General features: G+C 36.4%; 1 protein-coding gene across 1 annotated transcript in view; it reads left to right on the plus strand.

The window, feature by feature from the left end:
- CCDC88A (coiled-coil and HOOK domain protein 88A) overlaps window positions 1–22,977 on the plus strand; it is a 72,207-nt gene that overhangs the window by 20,099 nt on the left and 29,131 nt on the right. Inside the window, exons 5-14 of the mRNA XM_086744132.1 lie at window positions 3,797–3,866; window positions 8,444–8,502; window positions 8,835–8,918; window positions 9,476–9,616; window positions 10,678–10,847; window positions 14,642–14,723; window positions 15,382–15,540; window positions 18,900–19,046; window positions 19,787–19,931; window positions 20,634–20,818. Of these exons, the coding sequence (XP_086600258.1) occupies window positions 3,797–3,866; window positions 8,444–8,502; window positions 8,835–8,918; window positions 9,476–9,616; window positions 10,678–10,847; window positions 14,642–14,723; window positions 15,382–15,540; window positions 18,900–19,046; window positions 19,787–19,931; window positions 20,634–20,818 (1,242 nt within the window). The remainder of the gene's footprint in view (window positions 1–3,796; window positions 3,867–8,443; window positions 8,503–8,834; window positions 8,919–9,475; window positions 9,617–10,677; window positions 10,848–14,641; window positions 14,724–15,381; window positions 15,541–18,899; window positions 19,047–19,786; window positions 19,932–20,633; window positions 20,819–22,977) is intronic.

The following is a 22,977-nucleotide window of genomic DNA, read 5'->3' on the forward strand; positions in this document are numbered from 1 at the left end:
TCTTTGTAAGAAAAATGTGATAAAATTTATTGGATTTAGACTTAATTTGATTTTCAGTAGGAAAAAATCAGTGAGATGATAACAATCAAATGGGAATTCATAGTAAATGCAGTGATGAGCTAATTTAAAACTGTAAAATAGCCATTGAATTTTTGTGTGTTTTGTGAGATAGGTAAGAGCTGGTACTACGCCTTCTAGATACAACGCCTAGACAGAATGGTGTACACATGGACGCACCATAGTAGGACGCTGCAGATACCAGCAGTGTCTCTTATAGTGTGTCTTTTAGTGCACTTCCACCCTTCCCTGCGCCTTTCTGCCAGGAGAGTCCAGATCTAGGAGGAAATCTTTGCTCTGCCGCTCGCAGTGCGTTGTGGCAGTTCCTGTACTGACGTGTGCTTTTTCTCTTGTGTACACACATAGTACATGTTTTCAGAACCTCCAAAGTACAGTGAAAATTCCCAGCTGTCACTTACAGCAGTGGTCAGCCACTGTACATCTTTCTAGCTAGTGCTTTGTGCGTATGCATACTTCACATCGTTCTTTTCTTGGCAGCTACCGCGTTTGGGTAGAAGTGCTGCCTGCAAAGAGCCATATGCTTTTCCATTTCCTGATGGTAGTCATTTTCAACTAGGCATCAGTGTTTCACAACTGGTGCAACAGAAGGCACAAACACTGACAGGATTGGTCTTTATTTGAACACATTCCCTGTCCTCCTTTGGCCTTACACTGTCAGCTTGTCCCAGTGCAGCAGCAGCAGGCAGAATTGTTTGCGTTTAGGTGTCTTATCTTTGAATGATTCAGGACTGTGAATGTTGCTCCAAACCTTTGTGTTACAAATAATGTATTTATAACTTTTTAAAAATAAATAAGTATTCTTATTCAATAAATGTTAAAATCAGTCACCATGCCTTTAATAGTTCAGGTTTGCCCTGTGTAAGTGTAAGCTGTAGAGAACTGCATACACTTTTTCTGCCTTTCCCTACTCAGTCTCTCGGGCGTCTAGTCTTGTGAGATGTCAGCTACTTCAGATAGTGCAAGTGACGGAACTTAGAAACACTGTAGTAGGAGTAAAGGCATTCAGTAGCCAAACTGGAACGCTTGTTCAAATTTAAAATTGCTTTTTACATGTGTTGATGTTCACTCAGATATGCCCAAATGCGTGCAGGGAGCTTTAGGTGTTGTGATAGTTTATTAGGTTTGGAGGGAAGTGTTAAAGTGTGGCCTGTAGTCTTTGTTTCCTCTGCAACCTAGGCTGGCAGCTGGTGTTCTCCTGTAGCCTATGTGTGGGTGAGCAAGGCAGCATAGCAAACTTGGTTTCAAGAAGGGGGACAGTTTAGTTGCTGTCACCTGTGAAACTACCCAAGACAGGAAAGCCAATGCTTGACGGATGCCTTGGGTTCAATCGGAGAGGCCTCTCGCGGCCTGGGGTTGCCTTGGCAGAGCTGTGAGCCCTCGCACCCGAGTGCTTCGGGTGGCTGTCTGTCCAGGCATCATGCTTGGTGTATGTTCTGAACAGGATGCCTGAGATCTGAGAGTGATGGAACATGGCAAATAATCGCTGTGTTGAGGTACGAGAGGAATGAATGTCTGGAGCATTACAGTAGGAATAAGGTATTAGTGGACATGGAGATTTTTAATTTTAGCATTACGTTACCCTAACTCTTGAAACTTTTTATTGTGAGCTTGTCTGTGCTAGTTTACTCCATGTGTTGTTATAACATCTGTGGAAAACATTCTCTCAGTTTAGCAAATAATTGCATCAGTGTGGTATATGTACTTGTCAAAAACCCCCGTACTTTAAATGTTTTGTTAGGTCGTACAAGTTTTTTGGTTCCTGCCTCATCTTTGTTCTTCCCCGTAGCTACAGTTGTGTTCTCTTTTTCCAGTGAAGCTGCTTTACTTCCTTACAGCATCACCAAACTCTTACTAGGTCCCAAACCAGTCTTTTGAGCCTATGCATTTCCTGGCAGTGTGAGAGTATAGAATTGTTCTCAGCAGCTGATTCAGGAGAACTGATCCCCCTATAAGTTTTGGTGGGCTTGGGAGATTTAATACAATGAGCTTCCATGACTCCTATGGGTGCTCTGTCAGCCTCATTTGACAGATGATGTGTGAGTCTTTAATAAAATAAATGCTAATAAACTCTAAAAGTTTGTACAAGCAGGGCAGGATTTTATAAACAGGCTTAGTTTATTTTTGCAGGTTAAACAACAGTTAAAAGAACTATGTGAGCTTAGTGAGACACAGGTTCTAATTTCAGGTTTTTAATAGAAGCAGTCATTTCAAAAGTAAACACAAATTGAGAGCAGTTGCACCGAGCTTACTGATGAAGTTAACACCTTGTGACAGAAAAGGTGGTAGACATCTTTGAAGCAAGCTAGAGGTGTTGTAAGAAAAGAGGTGATAGTGTCATTAGTTCATAGAGGACACATTTTTTGGTTGTACCTACTTGTACTCTGCTTCTCAGTAAGAAAAGCTTTATAATAGCATCATGGAATTTTTTGAGCTATTACAAAAAAAAAAAAAAACAACAAAAAAGGCACCAAGACCTCACTTCTTAAAGAATGTGATTTTCTTTTGTAGCAGCTATAAGTACTCCTTGAATTCCTTATATTTTATCTGTTCTTTATTGATTAAAAACTTCCTGTGGTGCACTTCATATCATTTTTTAAATTTGAAAATTGTCTTTATTAAGATCTCAGAAGTACCACAGTCATGGTTGGTTGAAATTGGTATTTGAGTAAGTCAGAGCTATTTTCTTCCTCTATATAATTTGTCTTAGACATGTGCATGAGAGTACATATTTTTTGTCTAGTATTAATGTAATCAGGTTTTTTTTTATGTCCTATATTAACTGGTGATAACTTTCAAATACAGCTTGAAAGATGTACAGACATAAAATGAGTTGATTTTTCATATATTATGTTTTTAGCTTACAATATGACACCTAGTATGTGCCGCTGGGATGTAAAGCAGTGATGGTTCTGGAATACGTTGCTTTTGAGTATGAACATTTTATGTATTCATGAGCTTGTCACTCTGCAAAAACAAAAAGCATGGCTCCAGAGCAGCCAATAGGATGGCATCTGCTGTGAATAAACATCTGGGAACAGGAGGAACACTATTCTGCTTCAGAAGAATTAGGCTCTGTCTAGACTGAGGATTTGACCTGATTATGGCCATTACTGGCTGGCAGAAACTACCCATTGATGCAATCTGTAGCGTGGATAGGCAAAGCTGCTGCTTGAGTGTGTGGGACTTACCAAACTAAAACTCCACCTGATCATGCAAATAGGATTTTGTGCCTTTATATTTGGGATTGTCCCAGCATAACTACAGCAAAAAACCTGTATTTTTCATGTCCGTGTTTTGGCAGGGCCACCAAGACTATGAACATGACATAGAGGAAATTGGTCTTTTGTAGTATAAATGCAACTTAGAGCAAATGAAGTAAACACCTAGCAATGAGCTAGTGAGAGAAACGTGAACACTGATAATTTAAAGGAGTTTTGCTGCATTCTGAGACACAGGATCTAGCTGGCTTAAGATCCATAAGCCAGCTCATTTGTTGAAGTGATCTTGCAAAACAAGACTTTTGTAGAAGCAATTCATACTTGTAAGGTTTTTTTTAATAGGAGTCCAAATAATTAAGTGTTGAACATATCTGTATTAAGACTTGGAAAAATTTACACCGCTTAGGTAATACTAATTTGTCTTTAGTGGTAGTTAGTATTTGATGTTTGCTTTCGTTCAATACATACGACTTAAATAATGTTTTACTTAACTTTTACAGGAGAATTTGCAGCAGTTGATTATGATGTCTTTGCCAAATGTACTAATAATAGGAAAAAATCCTTTTTCTGGTAAGTTTGTTGTTAACTAAGACAAAAATTTGCATCAGAGTAGTGATTTGTATTATTTCACTGGAAATATAATTCATACAGGATTGAGCCTTTCAAGAGAAGATTGTGTAAATAATTCTAGCTAATAAGTGGTTTAATAATCATGAGTAACATTGTCTTTGTTCACACCAAAGATCCACACTTTACAAAAATGTGCTCTGTCCAAACCTCAGCACTGGCTGTCGGTAGGATTTATACTGAAATGAAGTGCATTTCCCAGCAACTAGTGAGCCACTGATATGACAAAGTATAAGATGCCTGTATTCCCAGCCACTACACTTTCAACTTCCTTCACCTAAACCACCCCTGAGAAAATTGGCAGTTCAGTGATCTCACTTGGTCTAGCTCCTAATCCTTATTTTTCCTTCCCCAAAACTCTCCTGCTTCTCTTGCATCATTACCTGAAAAATATTGCAATTACCTTCTTGCTTTCTCCCCTGAACTGACACTGTCTTCTCCATGCTCCCACCTTCTCTGCTTCCAGCTCTGAGAGTTGCAATTTTCAGACCAAGAAAATTAGCCTGTGTGGACCCAGCTGACTATCCACAGCCACTTGGGAATCTCTGCACCATGCTCTCAATTCCAGAAGCACGGAGCAGACACACCTGGCCTGCATGAAGCCACTATGGATTGGGCAGAATTTATTTACTTGGGTCTAATGTGTCCCAGGTGTTCTACTTCTGATGTTCTAGCACCTCAGCAGAGAGGTTAGGAACTGCTCTAGCAGGCTGTGCAGCTTCCCCTGGCTTTTTTTTATTCATTTAAGATGTCTTCTATGCCATGCTTCCATGTATGTGAGACAAGATTTTTCTCATAAGCAAGAAGAACCATCTGTGTTACCTCACTTTTCAATTCCAGGGTTCATAACATTGATACTTTCCATATCCCATCTGCATATATCCCATTTATGTAGGTATCTTGATTTAATTTTTTTTTATTTTTATTTTCTGCTTTTGAATATTGCTGCTTTTGCTTCTGAGGTCACAGCCTTTTAAGTTCTTCTATGTATAGATGCTGTAATCTATTGTATGCACCAAGAAGTGTGAATGTGGTCTCTTCTTTTCCAAAATAATAGAATCCATCGTGCTTTTATATTTTGATTCCGGACTTCCTTAAGGTTTTTGAAAGACTCCATGGATTTGCCTAGATACCAGATTTAGTGAAAAAAACAGATTAAGAAAAGCAGGTCATAGTATTGTTTTTGCAGTGATGTTTTTTATGCTCTTTAAGATACTGGGACAAAATATATCTTAACGATGTTGTGTAGTATAAGATGAAATTTTGTTAAAAATGCACTACAAAACCCCACAAAGATAATTTAGTGTTCAGTTGTATACATAAAAGCCGATGCTTGAGTCATTAATAAGAAAGCTTTTTCCTCTTTTGGGACCTCAGCTAGGTCGATGTAGCTTTTGTGGTTTGGCAAGTGGAACCTCTGATGGTGCATGCATTGCTCTCCTGTGTGAACGTTGTTGGATTTGTCAGAAAAGATAAACTTCCGTGTAGCATAGCTCACATGTTAAAAAATTTTGCTTTGTGCAGCAGTATTCTTTAAGATGTTTCAGATTCCTGCCTGAGTTCATCATGGAGTTTGATCTGAATCAGAAGATAGATCTGTTCTTTTGGGTTCCATCCAGAACATTTTCCTTTTGAAAGTTACAACTGCTTTTGCTGTGTCAACTTGAAGAGGACCTCATCCCTATAGGGATTTTTAAGCTTTTTTTCTTTGGTGGGCAAGTGTAGCAAAATCAAACCTTGCTGACCTTTTGAGAAACTTGCTAGGTAAATCTGATTGCATCAAGGCAAGCACCCGTAGTAGAAGTTGATTCTCTGATAGTGATTATGGTTTGGTCTGCTAAAGCGTAGGCTGTTGCTGTGGTTTTACATGAGAATGTTTCTCAGGTTTTCTCCCTTTGCACTACTTTGCACTTAAGGAATGATTAGTAGAGGAATACCAGAAGATGACAAATTGCAGAAGACAAGGGCAGATAAGATTTCAGGAAGAGAAACGTGTTTGACTGTAGCAGAGGTGGTTGGCTAATCAAGGAGAGTGCAGATAGAATGCTGGATTTGAGCTTTGGTAAAAAAAGAGGTCATCAGAGACTTTATCAAGAAACATTTCAGTTGAGCTAATTGGCAGGAAGCCAGTTTGAGGAGAAAACTGGAGGAGAAGAGGTACAGGCTGTGATTGTAAATGTTAAGTTAAATTACAGAGGAAAAGGAAAAAGGAGATAATGATAAGGCAAATGTTCTTTCATGGGGGAAGAGGAAAGATTAAAACCAGTTCATATTTCTGAAGGAGCAAGCCAAGGGAGGATGGAAAACTACAGAGGATATGAAAGTCAGGGATAAGGGTGAGTGCAGGGAAGATCAAAGGGTGGGGTAGGGTAGGGACAAAGTTCAAGCAGCAAGTTGGAGGGTGTAGAAGAGAATGATCTGTTTCTGTATTGGTGATGCGGAAAAGGGAAGAAAATCATACCGGCGGGGTGGTAGCAGTGGGAAGCTGAGGTTGCTCAGTATTTTGCCTTGTTCCTTCAGGGAATGTGGGGAAGACTCATGAAAACAATATATAGGTGGGCTTTTAAAAGCTGGTCAAGAGATGCTGAAGCAGTGTGCAAATGAGTGTCCAAAGAGGAGTTCAGGGATTGCTTAAAAAAAAAAGTGTGATTAATTTATTGAGATGAATTAATGTAGGATATACAATGTTGGGATGGATTCCTACTGTTACAATATTCTGGTTATCCTTTATTGATTAAGACAGGTGGCCAGATGGAATTCCCCTTCTTTAGCTGGAGTAGCGTGCTTCTGATGAAATGTGTTCATTGATGGTTTCTGTTTCTATGTAAAAGACTTTACAGCTCGAGTCTTTGGGATACAAGTCTGTATAAATGATTAAAGATCTCCCATTTGAGTTCATGTTCTTTGTAGCATATCTACTTGACAAACCTCTTTTGAAAAAATTAAATATTGCATGTGCATTGGGATTATACATATCTCCCTCTAAAAGAAGCAGATTGAACCAATGTTGGGGAAAAAAAAGACTCCCCACCCTAATATTATAATGGACAGAGACCTCCCAATGCCATGAGGAAGGTGGATTGCACTGTCGCTCTCATCTCTGCTCTGTGGCAGCAGGCTTGGCTCTTTGCTGAAAGCTAGTCGGAATCATTAAGGGTTCTGTATCCTTTTAGATTTTTTCCTAATTTCTTTTTGGTTTCCTCTTTTGATCAAGATTACTTCATATCTTTAACTTTTTGAGAAGGATTTTACATTTGCTTTTCTTACAAAATACTCTAGTGGATCAAATCAAAGAACAATTTTTCAAGTGCTTGTAAGTGAATGGTTACATCGTTCTTATGTGGGGGCTCATCCAAACTAAACTTAGTTGCCCAACGTAGAAGATTGCAAACTCAGGAAGCTTCTGATTGAATTTTCTTTTCGATGTTTAGAATAATCTCGTGATCATTGGGGATCATCTGTGATTACTAACTTCAAGTTCTTTAAAAAAGGGGACTTGAGTAACTTGGGCCAGGTCCAAGAATGACTGTGCACACCTTAGGTCATGTAGGCATTCACTGTGGTGTTTGCTGTTTGGACTGAGAGTGAATCTGTCGGTGATGGCAGTAGTTACACCAGCTGTATTCCAGAGTACAGTTTTACAGAATAAAGGTCAGATTTGTAGCCAGATCCAGCACTGTTGTGTTTGACAGCATAGCTTTGCTCTGGTTAGTTAGCAATGAAATAAACTATTGGCTGAACTCCAGAGTATTTTGTAGAAAGGATGCTATAGGGACCCTTTTATCGCTAGCTAGCCCAATGGATAGTGTTTCCTGTTTCAGTAAAGTAAAACAGTCTATGATCATATAGAATTTGATTCCAACTAGCCGAAGCTATTTTGCCGTCCCTAAAGAGTTGGCTTTATGGCATTTATATTCTAGATACAGCATATATTTAGGAGCAGGATGAGGAACTTTTGAATGTAAAAAGTAAGAAACATCTTTACAAATCTCTAAACAGAGTGCTTTAACTTAGACTTCTTTAGGAGATTAAGATGCTTAAAGCCACACTTGGGTGCACGTTTTGTTATTTTTGGCATACAGATGAATAACTAATTATAAAATTATTTAAATGAACTTGTCACCTGACTCTTGCAGCTTAGGGGTGGCAAATAATTTAAGCAGTTCTGTAAATATCTTGAGATACTTGAGATTACAGTTAAAAACTTGATTGTAGTTCTCCAAAGTGCTTTTGGAAACATCACTGTTAAGTTTTGCTTTACGAAGGGCTGAAATGACGTTGTTTTTATTTGAAACTATTATGGATGTTAAGCTGTTTGTTAACACTGACAGCTGGCAAGTGAATGGCAAAAAGGACTAAGTTGAAAGCTGAAAAGATGGGGTTTTCTTCATCTTTCTGTTTTCTAAACTAAGTTAACATAAATTATATGAAAACCTGGTGTTTTCTGAGGAGTAGGGGAAGACTAAGTGTAAAATTTCCATTTTACACTTACCATTTTTTTGTTCTTGTTTTTTCCTTAGAGCCAGGTACAGAAGAAATAAAAAAACTCCTCCTGCTTTTACTTGGGTGTGCGGTTCAGGTAAGTTTAATTATGTTTACATCTGTGTGGAATGCTTTAAGTATTACCAGTCTCTCTTCTTTCTATTTTAATACTGAGGTGCTGTATAATTTTGGCCTTCCTTCCTCTAGTACTACTATTGCATTCCTTGAAAATCTGGATATTCTTCCAGTTAAAATGGCTACAACTGTGCAGCTCTTACATTTGATCAGTAAAATTGTTGGATAATAATTTGGCAGTGTGATCATGGCAATATTAGATTTATAATTTTTAGCTCTTAAAAATACAAAGGAAGAATGAAAATACTTTTTTATGTATATGTATGTATATAAAATAGATATATCTATTTTTAGTGTCAGAAGAAAGAAGAATTTATTGAAAGGATCCAAGGTCTGGATTTTGACACAAGAGCTGCTGTTGCAGCCCATATTCAAGAGGTATATTGTTATTTTTGTGCTTTTAACTTTTTTGCACATGAAATATTGTAAGAAGATTCATTGCATTTGTTCAAAAGCAAATAAATCAAATCATGATCTATATCTATATATCTGTTGTTTTTAGTAAGCAAAAAATGCCTTTATTTTTTATTGAGTCACAAAGTGATTTCATGATCAAGCTCTTTTGGATTACATTGTTAAAAACAGAGAACAAGTATGTTACTCCAATAATGTATTGCAATTACAGGAAACTTACTTCAGTGAAATTTTCATATGGAAATTTATATATAAAATAAAATTCAAATCCCATATAAGTGATAGCTATTCTATATTATGTCAGTCACCTCTTGCTTTCTGTTTTGCCAGAAGTACAAGGTGCTACTTTCACTTACATAAGAAACTATTCCATAACATACCATTTAATCTGTTTTAAATGGTTTTTCATACTTTATCTAGAGAATTTAAGCCATAGCATTTTAGCTTTATTATCTTATGCTTCCTTTTTACTGTTATAATTTAAAGAGGATGTTTTTTCTCTTCCGTTTCATTCTGTGTAGGTAACTCATAATCAGGAAAATGTGTTTGATCTGCAGTGGATGGATGTCATTGTATTGACACAAGAATATGTTGAACCTCTCTTGAAAAATATGACGTTACATTTAAAAAGACTTATAGATGAAAGAGATGAGCATTCAGAGGTATGGATGTGGTTTGTTGCTTAAGAGACAGACAAGAAATAGTTTTTGGAAATGATACAACTTACCATTTTTATAACTAATTAATGTATGTTCTGTTAGCATGTTTAAGGAAGGACTCCTTACTGCCCAAGAGCAGTAACTAGAGTCTGAAAAAACTTTCATCTGTAGTTGAAAACAGAAAATCCAAAGCTGTATCAACTGAAGTTTCCAGGAATCAGTAACCCATCAGTTTGCAAGCCAGACACTGAAAGATGCCCGTTATATTACTGTTGTCCTATGGTACAGGTTTGAGTGAACTAGAGCAGAATCCATACTAGCAGAGGAGGTTTTGCAAGCTTATTGCAAGGCACAATCATTGTACTGTGTGAGAATCAAGAAACAGAAATGTATTTAATAAAAATTGCAAGTTATGAGTCATCTTGGTGGTCCCAGGTTTGCTCCTCAGTGGAGTGTGGGTATGTTAACGTTGAAATAATTCCAAATATTCCAGGACAGTAAGCAACTGTCTATCCAGTTCACAGCCTTGATGAGAGTAAAACAGAAACTTAACTATGAGGGGAATTAATGTGTGGTAATGCTTTTTTGCAACACAAAGGAAAGGTAACTTCAAAATACAAGATATCTTCATATTAGGATAACACCGTTATTTATATGATGAAATAGGAATATTCCTGTAGGTCTGATGCTCTGTTCAGTTGGCAAGGATGGCACTGCTCACTGAAGAGCACCAGTTTCTTTAGAGATTTATATTTATCCTCATGTTCTGGAAATTCATGCCATTTCATTACCCAATCCATTCAAAGCACTGATAATCGTGTGTACTTAAAAGTCTAAATTTGAGTAGTTTAAGAATAGCTGAGTGGTACTGTTAAATAGCTGTGACTATTTGCTTTGGGTACAGAGGTGTATGTAGGGCTTCTAGCTTATTATATGGCAAAATTTTTCCATTATTCTTGCTTCATTTTAGTCTTTATGAAGGCAGTAAATTATATTAGTTTCTGACATATAAATGGCTCTCTGAATGCAGTTGTTTACTTTTTCCTATATATATTTATTCTTAGACTATCATAGAACTCTCGGAAGAACGAGACTGTCTCCGTTTTCTACCTCACGCATCGGCAGCACAATCACCTTGTGGATCTCCTGGCATGAAACGCACTGAAAGCAGGCAGCACCTGTCAGTAGAGCTAGCAGATGCCAAAGCAAAGATCAGAAGGCTTAGGCAAGAGCTGTGAGTACACGTAGATTACAGAAGTGTGTTGAGAGTTGCAGGGTTTTTAAATCCTGTTGATTTTGCGCAGTAGTAGCATTCTGTAGACAAATTCTTCATTCTTTCAAACATTAAGTGACATTTTCAAATGCTTAATGCTTAATATGCCAGGAAGTGTATTTTTAGTACATAAACACGTTTGTGGACCGGTGTGACAAATACAACTTTTCATTTGTATTTGTCTGGATTTGTATTATCCATTCCATTGATGTTTTAACCATAAACATAGTGAGATCAGTGAACTAGTGCTGTGGTAATTCTGTATCTTTTGTACTCTGAACTTTCTGGAAAACTAGCTATGAGCAATCTCTTGAGCATGTTACAATACAGGAATGGGCTCTTTGCTCTACGTAGTTTATCTTTTGAAAATACAGTTAATCTAATGCAGCATTGCCTTTTTCTTTTACATATTGTGTCCATATTTTTATTTCAGAGGCAAGTTCTTTGTGCTTTCTCTGTTGTTCGTTATCATTAATGAATGTCTGACTATATATATCTGTATTTCTGTATGTTTCTAAGAGAATAGCTTTGCAGTTGGGGCAGTTATGGGGTGACATGGTCAGGAGAAGTATCATGGGGTAGGCCAGTAGGGACTGGAAGCAAGAACTGTGTCCTACCATTCAAGAATTAATGGCAAAAACGTCCTTTTTGAAAGGAGGTAGTGCTGTGGTGATTCCTTATCAGCAGCTTGATTACGTTACCTGGTTTTTGTTGGAAATATAGTGAGAAATAGTCATCTGTGGTTCATTCATAGTTTATGAAACATTTTAATTTGTTGCAAATAGGAAGAAAAATTACCATTAGAATAATTTCCTCTTCCCCTTCTCTTGCTTCTTTCTGTGTAGAAGATTCCTTGTCTGCACAACACTTGTTTGCCCATGCCCTTTAGTACTGTTCCACTTTCGTCTGCCATACCACTCCACTGAGAAGAATAAAAGGAAGAAAGATAATTATGCAACCAAACTCCATTAAATCTCTTGACCCACAGCAAACCTGGATGCAGTGAAGCAGAGTTTGAGTTTACTGGCAGAGGGTGGTTATTTATGTCTAAGGAATAATTAATTTGTAAAATGAGTAAATTTTATAGCTTGGGTCAATTATGATTTCTTACGGTGCCAACTTGCATCCAGTCAAGGGAGTGCTCTCTTCTCCCCTGGTGCTGACACCTTAGGCCATATTCCCTTCCTTCACCTCATCCGAGTAGTGTGAAAAATCAGTCCCATTATAACAAAGATCTTTGTTTGTTTTTCATTTTCTAATGAAAACCTTTTTTATCCCTTCTATTTTATGAAGAAAACTGATTCAGTAAGTATCAGTGGGTACTTTGTCTTCATGTCTAGAAACAAATCTGAGCAGTAGTGAAGAGCTATTTAAGGAGAAAACCAATAATAAGCCAGTGAGAATCTGTTTCTCCCTATAGCAACGTGTAATGTTGTTTCAGCGGAGTGAAGTATGTGCAGTTTGAACTTAAAATACAACTATTACGTCTGAAGAGATTAAATGTATATCGTAACTATATAGAAACAGTATAAATAAAAATTTTTAATCCAGCGTATCTCTTGGTGAGAGGAGGCAGGTAAAATTAAATTAAAAGTTGAAGGCAGCGTAAGTCACAATTATCAGCTCGCTGGTCTGCTCTTAGAGTCTGTTGATCAGATCATCTCTAGCTGGCTGGATTAAGTATCTGGTTAATTTACTCAGAGAATCCCCTTCCCCCACTACATCTTGGTCTTCATGAAGAATAGAGGACAAAAAGATAGGGCTCTTTTTTTCTGCTGTCTGTATTATTATGTGTCTACTGAAATGAGCCCGCCCAGGATATTCTATAAACAGCTGCACCAAGAAAATTAGTGAAAAAATTGCTGTTATTAGTTTGATTGACAGTTAATAGATAGCCTAAACAGTGAACACTGGTATGTTCCGTATAATTTAGTACAATCCTCTCTAGTCTGTAGCTGAAGCATGCAATTAGGGCAACAGTGATGGCTCAGAACATTTCACATTTTGCACTCTACTTGAATTCAATTCGTAAATAAATTTCCTTTACGCGCAGCAGTGTATTTAAAATACTAGACTTTGGTAAATTAACTTCTGTCTGTAGCATTTGGTATTAAGTGCTGCATGTACTTGATAAATTTAAAAATAGATAAATTCCAGAGTTGAAAATATTCAGCTTTAATATTTATTTATAATCTGGTTTTGGCAATGAACATTCATATCTGGTTTAGCATGCACTGCAGCTAATATAGTTTAGTACAAAAGATCTGTAAAGATTATTTTTCTTTGCAGCACCATGTACCAACTGTTGGGATGCAAAACAACGATTTGAGGCTTCTAATATAGAAACTCCAGAATTGGAAATAGCACGTCTAATTTTCTGTATAAGTCCTGTGTGTTTCTATTAGAGGAATAATACAGGAATATGAATGTTAATAGAAAAGTTACAGTAATCTAACGTCATACAGAATACATTTGTATTTCTGTATGGTTTCTGAAAACCCATGTGGGGGAAAAGCTTTGATACCTGCCTTGGACAGTGATGTTGCAGTGAGCTATACGTAGATGAACCCTTGTATATTTGTAGGCTATCAACGATGTATGGTTGCAAAAAGATCATTCATTGTGAGACTGGCTCATTTTTTAAAAATAGCTGTTCTAGTTTTGTTTAAAACAAATACAATTTTTGTTAGCATGATTACTTTTAGATTGTATTATACATTTCAGCCTCTTAATTTCTCTTATTTCCCCTTTTCTTCTTCTGTTTTGTTTCATACTTGTATTCATAGAATCATAGAATGGTTAGGGTTGGAAGGGACCTTCAAAGGTCATCTAGTCCAACCCCCCTGCAAGAAGCAGGGACAAAAAAATATTAGATAATATACAGTACCATGTTTGAATATGCAATATATATTTTAAGGGTATGCAATTTTGGATATGGCAGGTTTTTTCAACTGTGAATACTGTTTGTTTTGAAGTGCAATTGTATTCTGAATGGTAGATATTCTGTGTCTTTGGGAGAATTAAACATTTCTCTTGCACTTACTCATTTTTTAATGAACTTAGTTTTTGAGTGTTGAGAAATAAGTTAAGAATGGGTCCTGTAAGAATTGTAGGAATCTATGTAAAATTGTTTTTGCTACAAATTTCTGAATAGACTAAAGCAGATGCTGCATTGTTTCCATAACATTAAAATTCATTATGCATTTCATAAAGTTAGTAAGGGTATTAAGCAATATCTTTTTCTAATGAGTAGAAGCACCTGAAGACCTTAATTCTTCTCTGTAAGAAAAAGAAAAATTACAAAAGTGTAAAAGAGCTTTTAAAATTGGCTTTACGTTATCTGTGACAGGATGGTGGTCATTGTCTGGCTCTCCTGGAAAATATTTGGAACTTTTGAATGTCTATTTTGAAATTGTTCTAAGTTTACTTTTGGATGTGAATCTCCTGGTAGACATCCATGTGTATTGTCTGGGTTTTTTAACAAAAAAAAAATCCCTTATCACACACACACACACACACAAATCCTTTATTATACCCTAATGTTTTCTGCCCTGCATAAGTAGGAAATCTTAGTGAATAATTTAAAGAAATACAAAGAAATTTGACCGTATTTAAAAGATTACTTAAGTCTTGCACTCTGATGTCCATGAAATTCTGGATTAAGTAAGGGAAATCTCAGTATTTTGTTCTCAAACAAGATGATAATTATGAAATTTTACAGTTATATTTAATTGTGTTTTGTTTTCTCTTTTAAGCGAGGAAAAGACTGAGCAGTTGCTTGACTGTAAACAAGAACTTGAACAGATGGAAGCTGAACTAAAGAGACTTCAGCAAGAAGTAGGTTTTGTAAAGCTATTGTTTAAAATAAAGTGGCAAAACCATTGCCACCAACAGAATGTTGGTTTTTTTTTTTAATTAGGGGGTATTCTTTAGTACATTTTAAATTTTTTTACTCTGAATGTGATCTTGTATAGTTTGTCCTTTATTTATGGTGGAAAAATATTCTGAGTTAGGTTAGTATTTCTTCTCAATTTTTTTTGTTTCCCCATTCAAGCAGTTTACCACCAGTGTATCTTAGGAGCGTACATGTGCTGATTTTTTTTCTCAAGAACAATCCACTCAAATTTTGGCTGGTTTTCTTTATACTTTGAGTCTATGTGTTGGTAATGAGGGAAAACATCTGATTCATTTATTATTACAATAGAAGAGTACAAAGTCACTGGGGGTGAGAGTATTATTTGTAAAATAAATGTGTCTGAAATTAAGAAATGTGTATGTACATCTCCTTGAAAAAGACCACTTGAGTTTTCTGGGAAATGTATCATCTGGACTGAGCCTCTAAAATATTATTTTTTTTTTCTTTACCTTTCTCAGAATCCACTTACAATATCCCTCTACATTACTCCTGATTTATATAATAAAGCTGCTATGTTATACTTCAGCATGTACTGTCCAGTATTCTTGCCTTTAATTTCTGTGTTTTCTTATTTTCTAGAATATGAATTTACTTTCAGATGCCCGTTCTGCCAGAGTGTATAGAGATGAATTAGATGCACTTCGTGAGAAGGCAATTCGAGTCGACAAGCTTGAAAGTGAAGTCAGCCGATATAAAGAGAGGCTGCATGATATCGAATTCTACAAAGCTAGAGTGGAGGTATATTAAGGAAAAAGATACTGAATAACCATCATTTTTTGTTTACTGTGGATTTTTCAAAGTTATTTTGATGGCTTAAACATTGGGATGTGAGACGAGTGTTACAGCTTCTTGCTCTGGGATATGTGGTAGTCTTTTGTGATAAATCACAGTTTTTAGTTGAGTCCCTGTGTCTAATGCCATGCAGTTTCACTTGAAGTCAGCAGTGTTCAGCCTAGCTCTAAGCTTGCAAGATCAGTAAAAGCCTCTGTTTAGGATATATGCTATGTGTTGAGAAACTCAAGGAGGAATTAATTTAAAATATACTAGAAATACAATAATTTCTTTCTCTTCTTGTGGGTCTCCTAAGAGAAGGTGTTTTTCTAAGTAAAGTGTTGAGGAAATAGCCGCTATACAGACAAATGAGTATAGGACAACGGCATTCCATGGATAAAATATACTAGAAAAGTGCACTGACACTTACAGTTCTGTCATGAGTTAGAAGTTTAGGAAGCATCATCAATATGCAGGATGTTATTAGGCCGTCGTTCTGTCTGTAAATGGCTAATTTGTTCGGCAAATGCCAAGGTGGCGGAATTTGTGAAGGAAACAATTACCTGTTGGAGTCAAAACTAATGAAAGTTTAAAGAAATTTCCAAGGTGGTCATTAGAAAAAAAAGTGCTTTAAGCAAGGTATTTTTATATACCCGTACCACTCCAGATGAATGCTTGGCATTAACTGGTGCTTTAAGACCTGAGTGATGCAGTGTCTGCAGCCTCTCGTAGCAGCATTTTTCTTCTGTGACATGTCACGTGTCCTCTCTCATAGCTTTTTATGCTCTACAGCCCTGCAGCATTCTGCATTACAAGGTGGTTTTTTCTATTCTCACAGTTCTGTCTTAATTGTTATCCTTCTTAAATTAGCATCCCCAAAACAGGGTCTCATACTCTAGTTATGGTTTTACCAGTTCTGAAAACAGTGGAAGGATGACTTTTCTGTACACCTTCTAATACAGCAACTCCTAAGCAACATGTCGACATTATGGTCTGTGGCAACGGCCAGACTTTCTTCCCCACAGAACTGCTGCCTAGCTGTGATACAATATCCCCAATATTCTAGTTACTGCATTTGAAAAATGTTGTAACACTAATGAGCAATGATATAGCATCCTCTGGAAATAGACTTCTTTCTTTAGATGTTTAAAAGTTAACACCTTTTGATGAATGTGTACTTCATAGGTCACAGTATAAAATAGCTACTGCTGATAAAAGCTGCTGTTGTTGAGAGGGGGGAAAACTGCAAGGCAAAACCAAAGTCTTTTAAATGTTCAGTTGTAGATCCTGTATCCAAAACTTCTAGTAATAGCTTCAGTTGGAAATAAAGCCTATCAGCTGACGTGGGAGTTATTAGCTTTTTAATGGAAAATGAGATGGATAGTTTTTGCTGGAGGACTACAGTGTAAAAAAGTTAACAAAAGACTGTAGTGAGAGACAAGGTGCATGGTGCAGATTAACACGTTGCTGAAAGGGCTTTAGACATTTCTGAAATTCATGGTTCCTCAGGCTTTTTTTTTTTTTTTTTTTTCCCCAAGATGACTTGTTCTTAACCTTGCTTGTGGAAATTAGTTTTATCATCTTACCGTGTAATGTGAAATAATCTGATGATATTTGAAGAAACTTTCTCAAGATGCACAAATGCAGACCTTAACAGGTGTTAACTGAAACATCCGTTCTTGAGGAGGCTCCGAAGCTGCCTTCACATGTCACGTAAAAACAAAGGCCGTGACTGCTTCCCAACTCTGGATCTTTTCTCAGTGTTTGACGTACTCTAAACAAGAAAATGCTATGGAGCTTGGGCTCAGTGATAGAGGTCCAGTGCTGTGATTTATGTTCTCAGATTTCCTCAGAGTTGTTGGCTGTTACCTGTGTGATGTAATAGGTTAGCATACATAGGTCTGGTGGAAAATCAGGTCCTGTGAGTGGTGAGCAGAGAGGGAACACCTTTATGTGAGGTGTTTGAAAATCATGTTACATTGATGACTTTATAAACTGTGTAGAGCTACCACTGTTGTAAGAGGGATGAAAGCATACGGTTAAAAAATATTGGTAAAGGAAAAGAGAGCAGCGTACAGGGTTAGAAAACAGTGGAAATTTCATTTTCATATAATGTTTAAACAAGGAAAAAGCCTAAAAATTGTTTACATGTTTCATAGCTTGTAAACTATCTGATTTTTCAAGCTTGCTTGAATAGAGACAGATGTTAATTAGTTGGTTTTTCTTCAGAATAATAATAATGTTAATATTTGTGTAGGGAAGAATATGAAGGATAAATATTTGTTATATTTGCTGATCTGTTTTCAGATTTTGCAGCTAACTGCATGCTGAAGTTTGAAAAGTTTTGTCTTTGTTTCATGAGTAAAATTGCCAATTTTATATTTTTACATACTGCTGTTTTCACCAGATGCCATGAAAAAAATCTCTATGTACATAAATTAAAGCTGTTTAGGACCTTTGAATAAGGCTGGTTGTATTTTAAGAATGCAGTTGAATTTTCAGCATCACGTCCTGACTTTGGGCTTAAATAAGTTTGCTCAGTGGCATTTAAACCTAATTATGGCCTGTAGGAAATTATTCTGTTCTGCATTTTCTGCAACCCGAAGATTAGGGAGTTCCATCTTATAAGAAGATAAATTATAGACTGAAAGGAGCATCTGTATCAGTCTCCAGTCTTTGATAGGGGACAATAGTAGATGCTTAGAGGAGAGTACAAGAACAGTATCACTTAGTGATACTTCCCTGTTGTGCTCTCCCAGCCTCCAGCAGCCTCTGCTCAGGAAAATCACGCGCAGAGGTGGCGCTTTTGAGCTTTTTGGCTTTCTTTTGCATGAATTGGATAACTTCTCTACACGTCTAAGCCTTTTCATCTACACAGTCATGAAGCAGTAAGCTCCACCATTCAGTTACATGGTGTGTGAAGTACTTCTTTTTGTTCGTTTTGAGCCTGACACCTCTAACTTTTATTTGATATCAGCCTTTTGCTTAGCTGTAGTCCATATACATGCAATACGTCTTTCCAGCTCACATCTCAAATCACATGGTTTGATTGTCATTATGAACACCTTATTCTTAATGGTTTAGGGACTATTTCATATCTCTTAAGTTGTGTAAAATTCTATTTTTGTAAAGACTTCATATATTGCAGTTATGTGAAATTGCTGTAAATTTGTTTTTTTATAAAAAGCCTCATCAAGTTACAGCTTCAAAATGTATGTTTTAGCATTAGAGCAATGTTTCTACAAGTAGTTATGATGGGTATCAAAGGTTGTATTAATAAGGAAATATCTTTTGTTATGAGGTTTTTTGCTGCTTAATTCTTGCAGGAGTTAAAGGAAGACAATCAAGTGTTGCTAGAAACAAAGACAATGTTGGAAGATCAATTAGAGGGGACCCGAGCCCGTTCTGATAAATTACATGAGTTAGAAAAAGAGAATCTACAATTAAAAGCTAAATTACATGATATGGAGATGGTAAGTGTAAACGGAGGATGACAGACAACTGATAGGCATTGAATTTCATTTCCATTTTTAATAAAAGAACTTCCAGTGAAAATGATGTGAGAAAAGGGGAAGGTATATCTTGGTTTACTAATGCTTTTTAGATACAGTTTCCTACAGCAGCTTTGGCTCTGCCTAGGGAAGGAAAAATTGCAAAGGCAGTATTCTTAAAGGCAGTACAGTGTTTAATCAGGTAGCTAAAATATGATGATAAGAAATACTCATTAGTAAGAATTGTAGGATCAGGTTTTTTTTATGTGAAGATAGTCTGTTGTCACTTAAATACTTAGATAATAAGAGTTTATTCATACATCAATTTCTGGCGATGTAGTGATATATTTTTTAGAAGGTTATTCCCCAAATTATTTATATTTTCAATTAGTTCTTCTCCAAAAAGTAAATATTCTAAAATATAGTCATAATTTGCCTGTGTGGCTTAGGGTTTTTTTAGTTCTCCTCTAAAAGGTGACTAATTTTTACCTTCTGTTTACTTTCATTTGTTGCAAAATGTTGAGAGTTGCAGCTGCACTTCATTCCTGTTAAAGTAGCATGTGTGGGGTGAGGGGTTTATAAGGAGCCAGGTGAGACACTCATCATGAAGCCAGTCCTGTTTGCGTTTGTATTTCTGTGTGGCATACTAGATACTAACATATTTTGTGCATGTTGAGACATATCTTTTTTTTTTTATCGTTACATGTGAAATAATTCTTAAGGAGCGTGATATGGACAGAAAGAAGATTGAGGAACTCATGGAGGAAAATATGACTCTAGAGATGGCTCAGAAACAAAGTATGGATGAATCGTTGCATCTTGGCTGGGAACTTGAACAGATAAATAGGACTACTGAACTTTCTGAAGGTAAACATAGTAATACTTGCAAACTGATAAAATGGAAAAATTGAAAGCTCAGAGGCTAGACTGCATTAGAAAGTTACAGCTCCTAACTTGTAAAGTACAGGGTCTTTCATCCTCTGGAGAGATGTGACAGTTTTGGGGTTATTTTTGTGTGTGTTTTCGTTGTGGTGGGTTTTCTTTTTAATTCAGTCCTTTGTATCTTTGGAGATACATCTTATATTAAAAGTCTCTGTTCTTGTAGATTCTTTTTCACTTAAACAGAGGTACATTGTGTTGCCGTTCGAACTTCTATACTCTCTAGCACGGATCACGAGTCTTCTTGCTTTTCTGTTCTCCAAGTTACAGATTTGTTAAGGCTTCTTACATCTGTGGCAAAAATTTTGATTCTTCCAATATAGTATGCTTGGTCATACACTGGATGCCATACAAAGGATTTGTGGAGATGTGGAGATACATCCTCAGGTGCAGGAAACAAATCTCTGCTGTGATTAGGAACTGTAGGCTGGGTAGGACATTTCCTTTTATGCATCTGCAGTGTTATGTGTTGGATACAGAGGATAGATCATTAATTCTAACTAGCTCTATTCACCGAGAAGGCATTGGGGGAGTGTCAAAGGCTTCTAAATCCCCTAGGTCTAAAAACGCAAAGTCCAGGAACTGCAGGTAATATGTAACCTTTTTTTTAATGATGTTTTTCTCTTACAGTGCCACAGAAATCGCTTGGTCATGAGGTGAATGAACTGACGTCAAGCAGATTACTGAAGCTGGAAATGGAAAACCAAAGTTTGCTGAAGACAGTGGAAGAACTACAAAGTGCAGTGGGTTCTGTAGAAGGCAGTAGTTCAAGGATTCTGAAAATGGAAAAAGAAAACCAAAGACTTAGCAAAAAGGTAATCATCGGTATATGTTTGAATTGTGTATGAGTTGCCTGATGTTGTTTGCCATTTTATTTCTAAAGGGTAATTTTAGAATTGCCATTATTTTGGATAAAGTATTACTAGGGTCTGGATGGTATTATGATGTTTGTAAGTTTATGGTGAAAAAAGAAAAAACCTCAGAGAGGTTTTTCTTTTCTTTAATTATGCTTTTTTTTTATTAATGGTGTAAGAATGGGACCATTTTATTCAGAAGGGTCTTACACCAGTGAGGGGGGAAAAATCAATATGTTAATATTGGGGACATAATAAGTAATGAAACTGTTTTATGAAACTTGAGAACATTATTTTAATTTTTGTAACAGTTAAGCATGCGTACATAGACATATTGGACAGGCTTCACCTGAGCAGAAAACTTAGTCATATGTCCTAATTTGTAATTGGGAGAAAATGGGCCCAGGTGTTGATGAGCAAGTGAATGGGAGGAGTTTTTCAGATTTATTTGTGCTCATCTACAAAATTTGACTCTCCAGATTATGTATGTCAAATAGAGTAATTTAGTCAGTGATATTTATAGAGAATAAAAATTAAAAAAAAAATGGGAACTAATTACAGTGGAGTAAAATGTCTAAAGTTTCTGAAATAGCTTTTGCTTCAGCAGATGTCGGACATTAGAGAGACTATTCTTAGAGAAGAGTGAGTAAGATATAATTAAAAATAATAAATTGAAAGAAATCCCTTCTGTATTCCATACTTCCACGTTTTTCTGATCTCTTAACAATATGATATTTTTCGCAGCGGCCTGTGTGCTGCTTTGAGATTCTGTACAGTACCAGAAAGACAGCTAAGAGGGTACAGAAGAAAGGAACAGCTATAGGAAGCAAGCAGTAGTCATTGTCTGATACTGTTCTTACCACTTTGGATGTCTGGTAATATCGTTTTTTCTCACCTGCCTCTAAAAACAATCTTCTGAACAGCGATCACTTCAGCAAAAAGCATGAAGTTAAACAAAATGTCTATTATGAATCCTCTGTGTGTAGTCTATCTCTCTCTGGACGCACTTTCTCTGAAAAAAACCTGCTCATATAGAGTCTGATAAAAATGGTGTCAGACACTGACCACAGGAACTCCACTCCCAGTGCCCAGTTGGCAGCTGGGAAAGGCCATGGATAAATTCGATTCCCGGAGAGAGTCTGCATCCCTGCTGGGGTGACTCAGCCAGTTATTGCTCCTCCAATGAATGAAAATGCCAATATCCCTGTAAAACATGCATTGGTCTGCTAAGCAAGGGACCAGGAAAATCTCAAATTGAGACGAAGAGGGAGAGGGAAGCAAAAAAAAAAAAACCTGATCAAAGCTTAGTATTCTCATCCTAAGACAAAGAGTAAATTGATGCCGTGCTTTTTGCTTATTTCCAGTCAAGAAATTTCTTCATGAAAGAACAAATTCCATTTTACTACCTTTTTATTATTTTATTTCTCAGTATTATTTAGCAGCAATTTAATATATAATTTGAAAAATGTGTTTCTAAAAGTATTCTCCCTGCCTGGGATCTGAGTAATGTCTGGACTCCTCTAGGGTTGGAGAATATGGATGGTGGAGTTGACATAGAATATAAACCTTCCGGCAGATGATTGTTTAAAAATATGTACATATTGCTTCTAAGTAACTAATTATAGCTTAGGTGTGACAGAAAAATCACACTTGGTTATTTTCACTTGTAAACAGTTTTGCTGACTGGTGACATTTAACAAAACAAACCTGTATATTTAATTCTAAAGGAATAACCATAAGCATCTCTTGAAAAAGTTAAGATCAAACAACATTCAGCTCTAGTAAGTTAAAAAGGACTTGGAGGAGCAGTATAAATCTCACTAAAATGGAATTTTAAAAGACAAAAAGATGCTTGGGGAATACCCAGAGCCTAATAAAATCTGACCTTTTTTTTTTTTTTTTTCTTTTTTTTTTTCCCCCCCTTAATGGAACAATGCTTTATAGATACAATCTTCTGAGCCAGGGAGAAAATTCTGGCAGAAGTAAATTTATTCCTAGAAGAGATGAATTGTTTTAGGTAGAGAATAGAAAAATGCATTTTATTCTTTCCTTTAACTTGCTTTATTCATTTTTATAAAGGTACCTTCAACCCAGATAAGAGTAATACTATTGCCACTTTT

Source organism: Chlamydotis macqueenii, chromosome 3 (assembly GCF_036417535.1).
Source record: "Chlamydotis macqueenii isolate bChlMac1 chromosome 3, bChlMac1.mat, whole genome shotgun sequence".
NCBI classification, from domain to species: Eukaryota; Metazoa; Chordata; class Aves; order Otidiformes; family Otididae; genus Chlamydotis; species Chlamydotis macqueenii.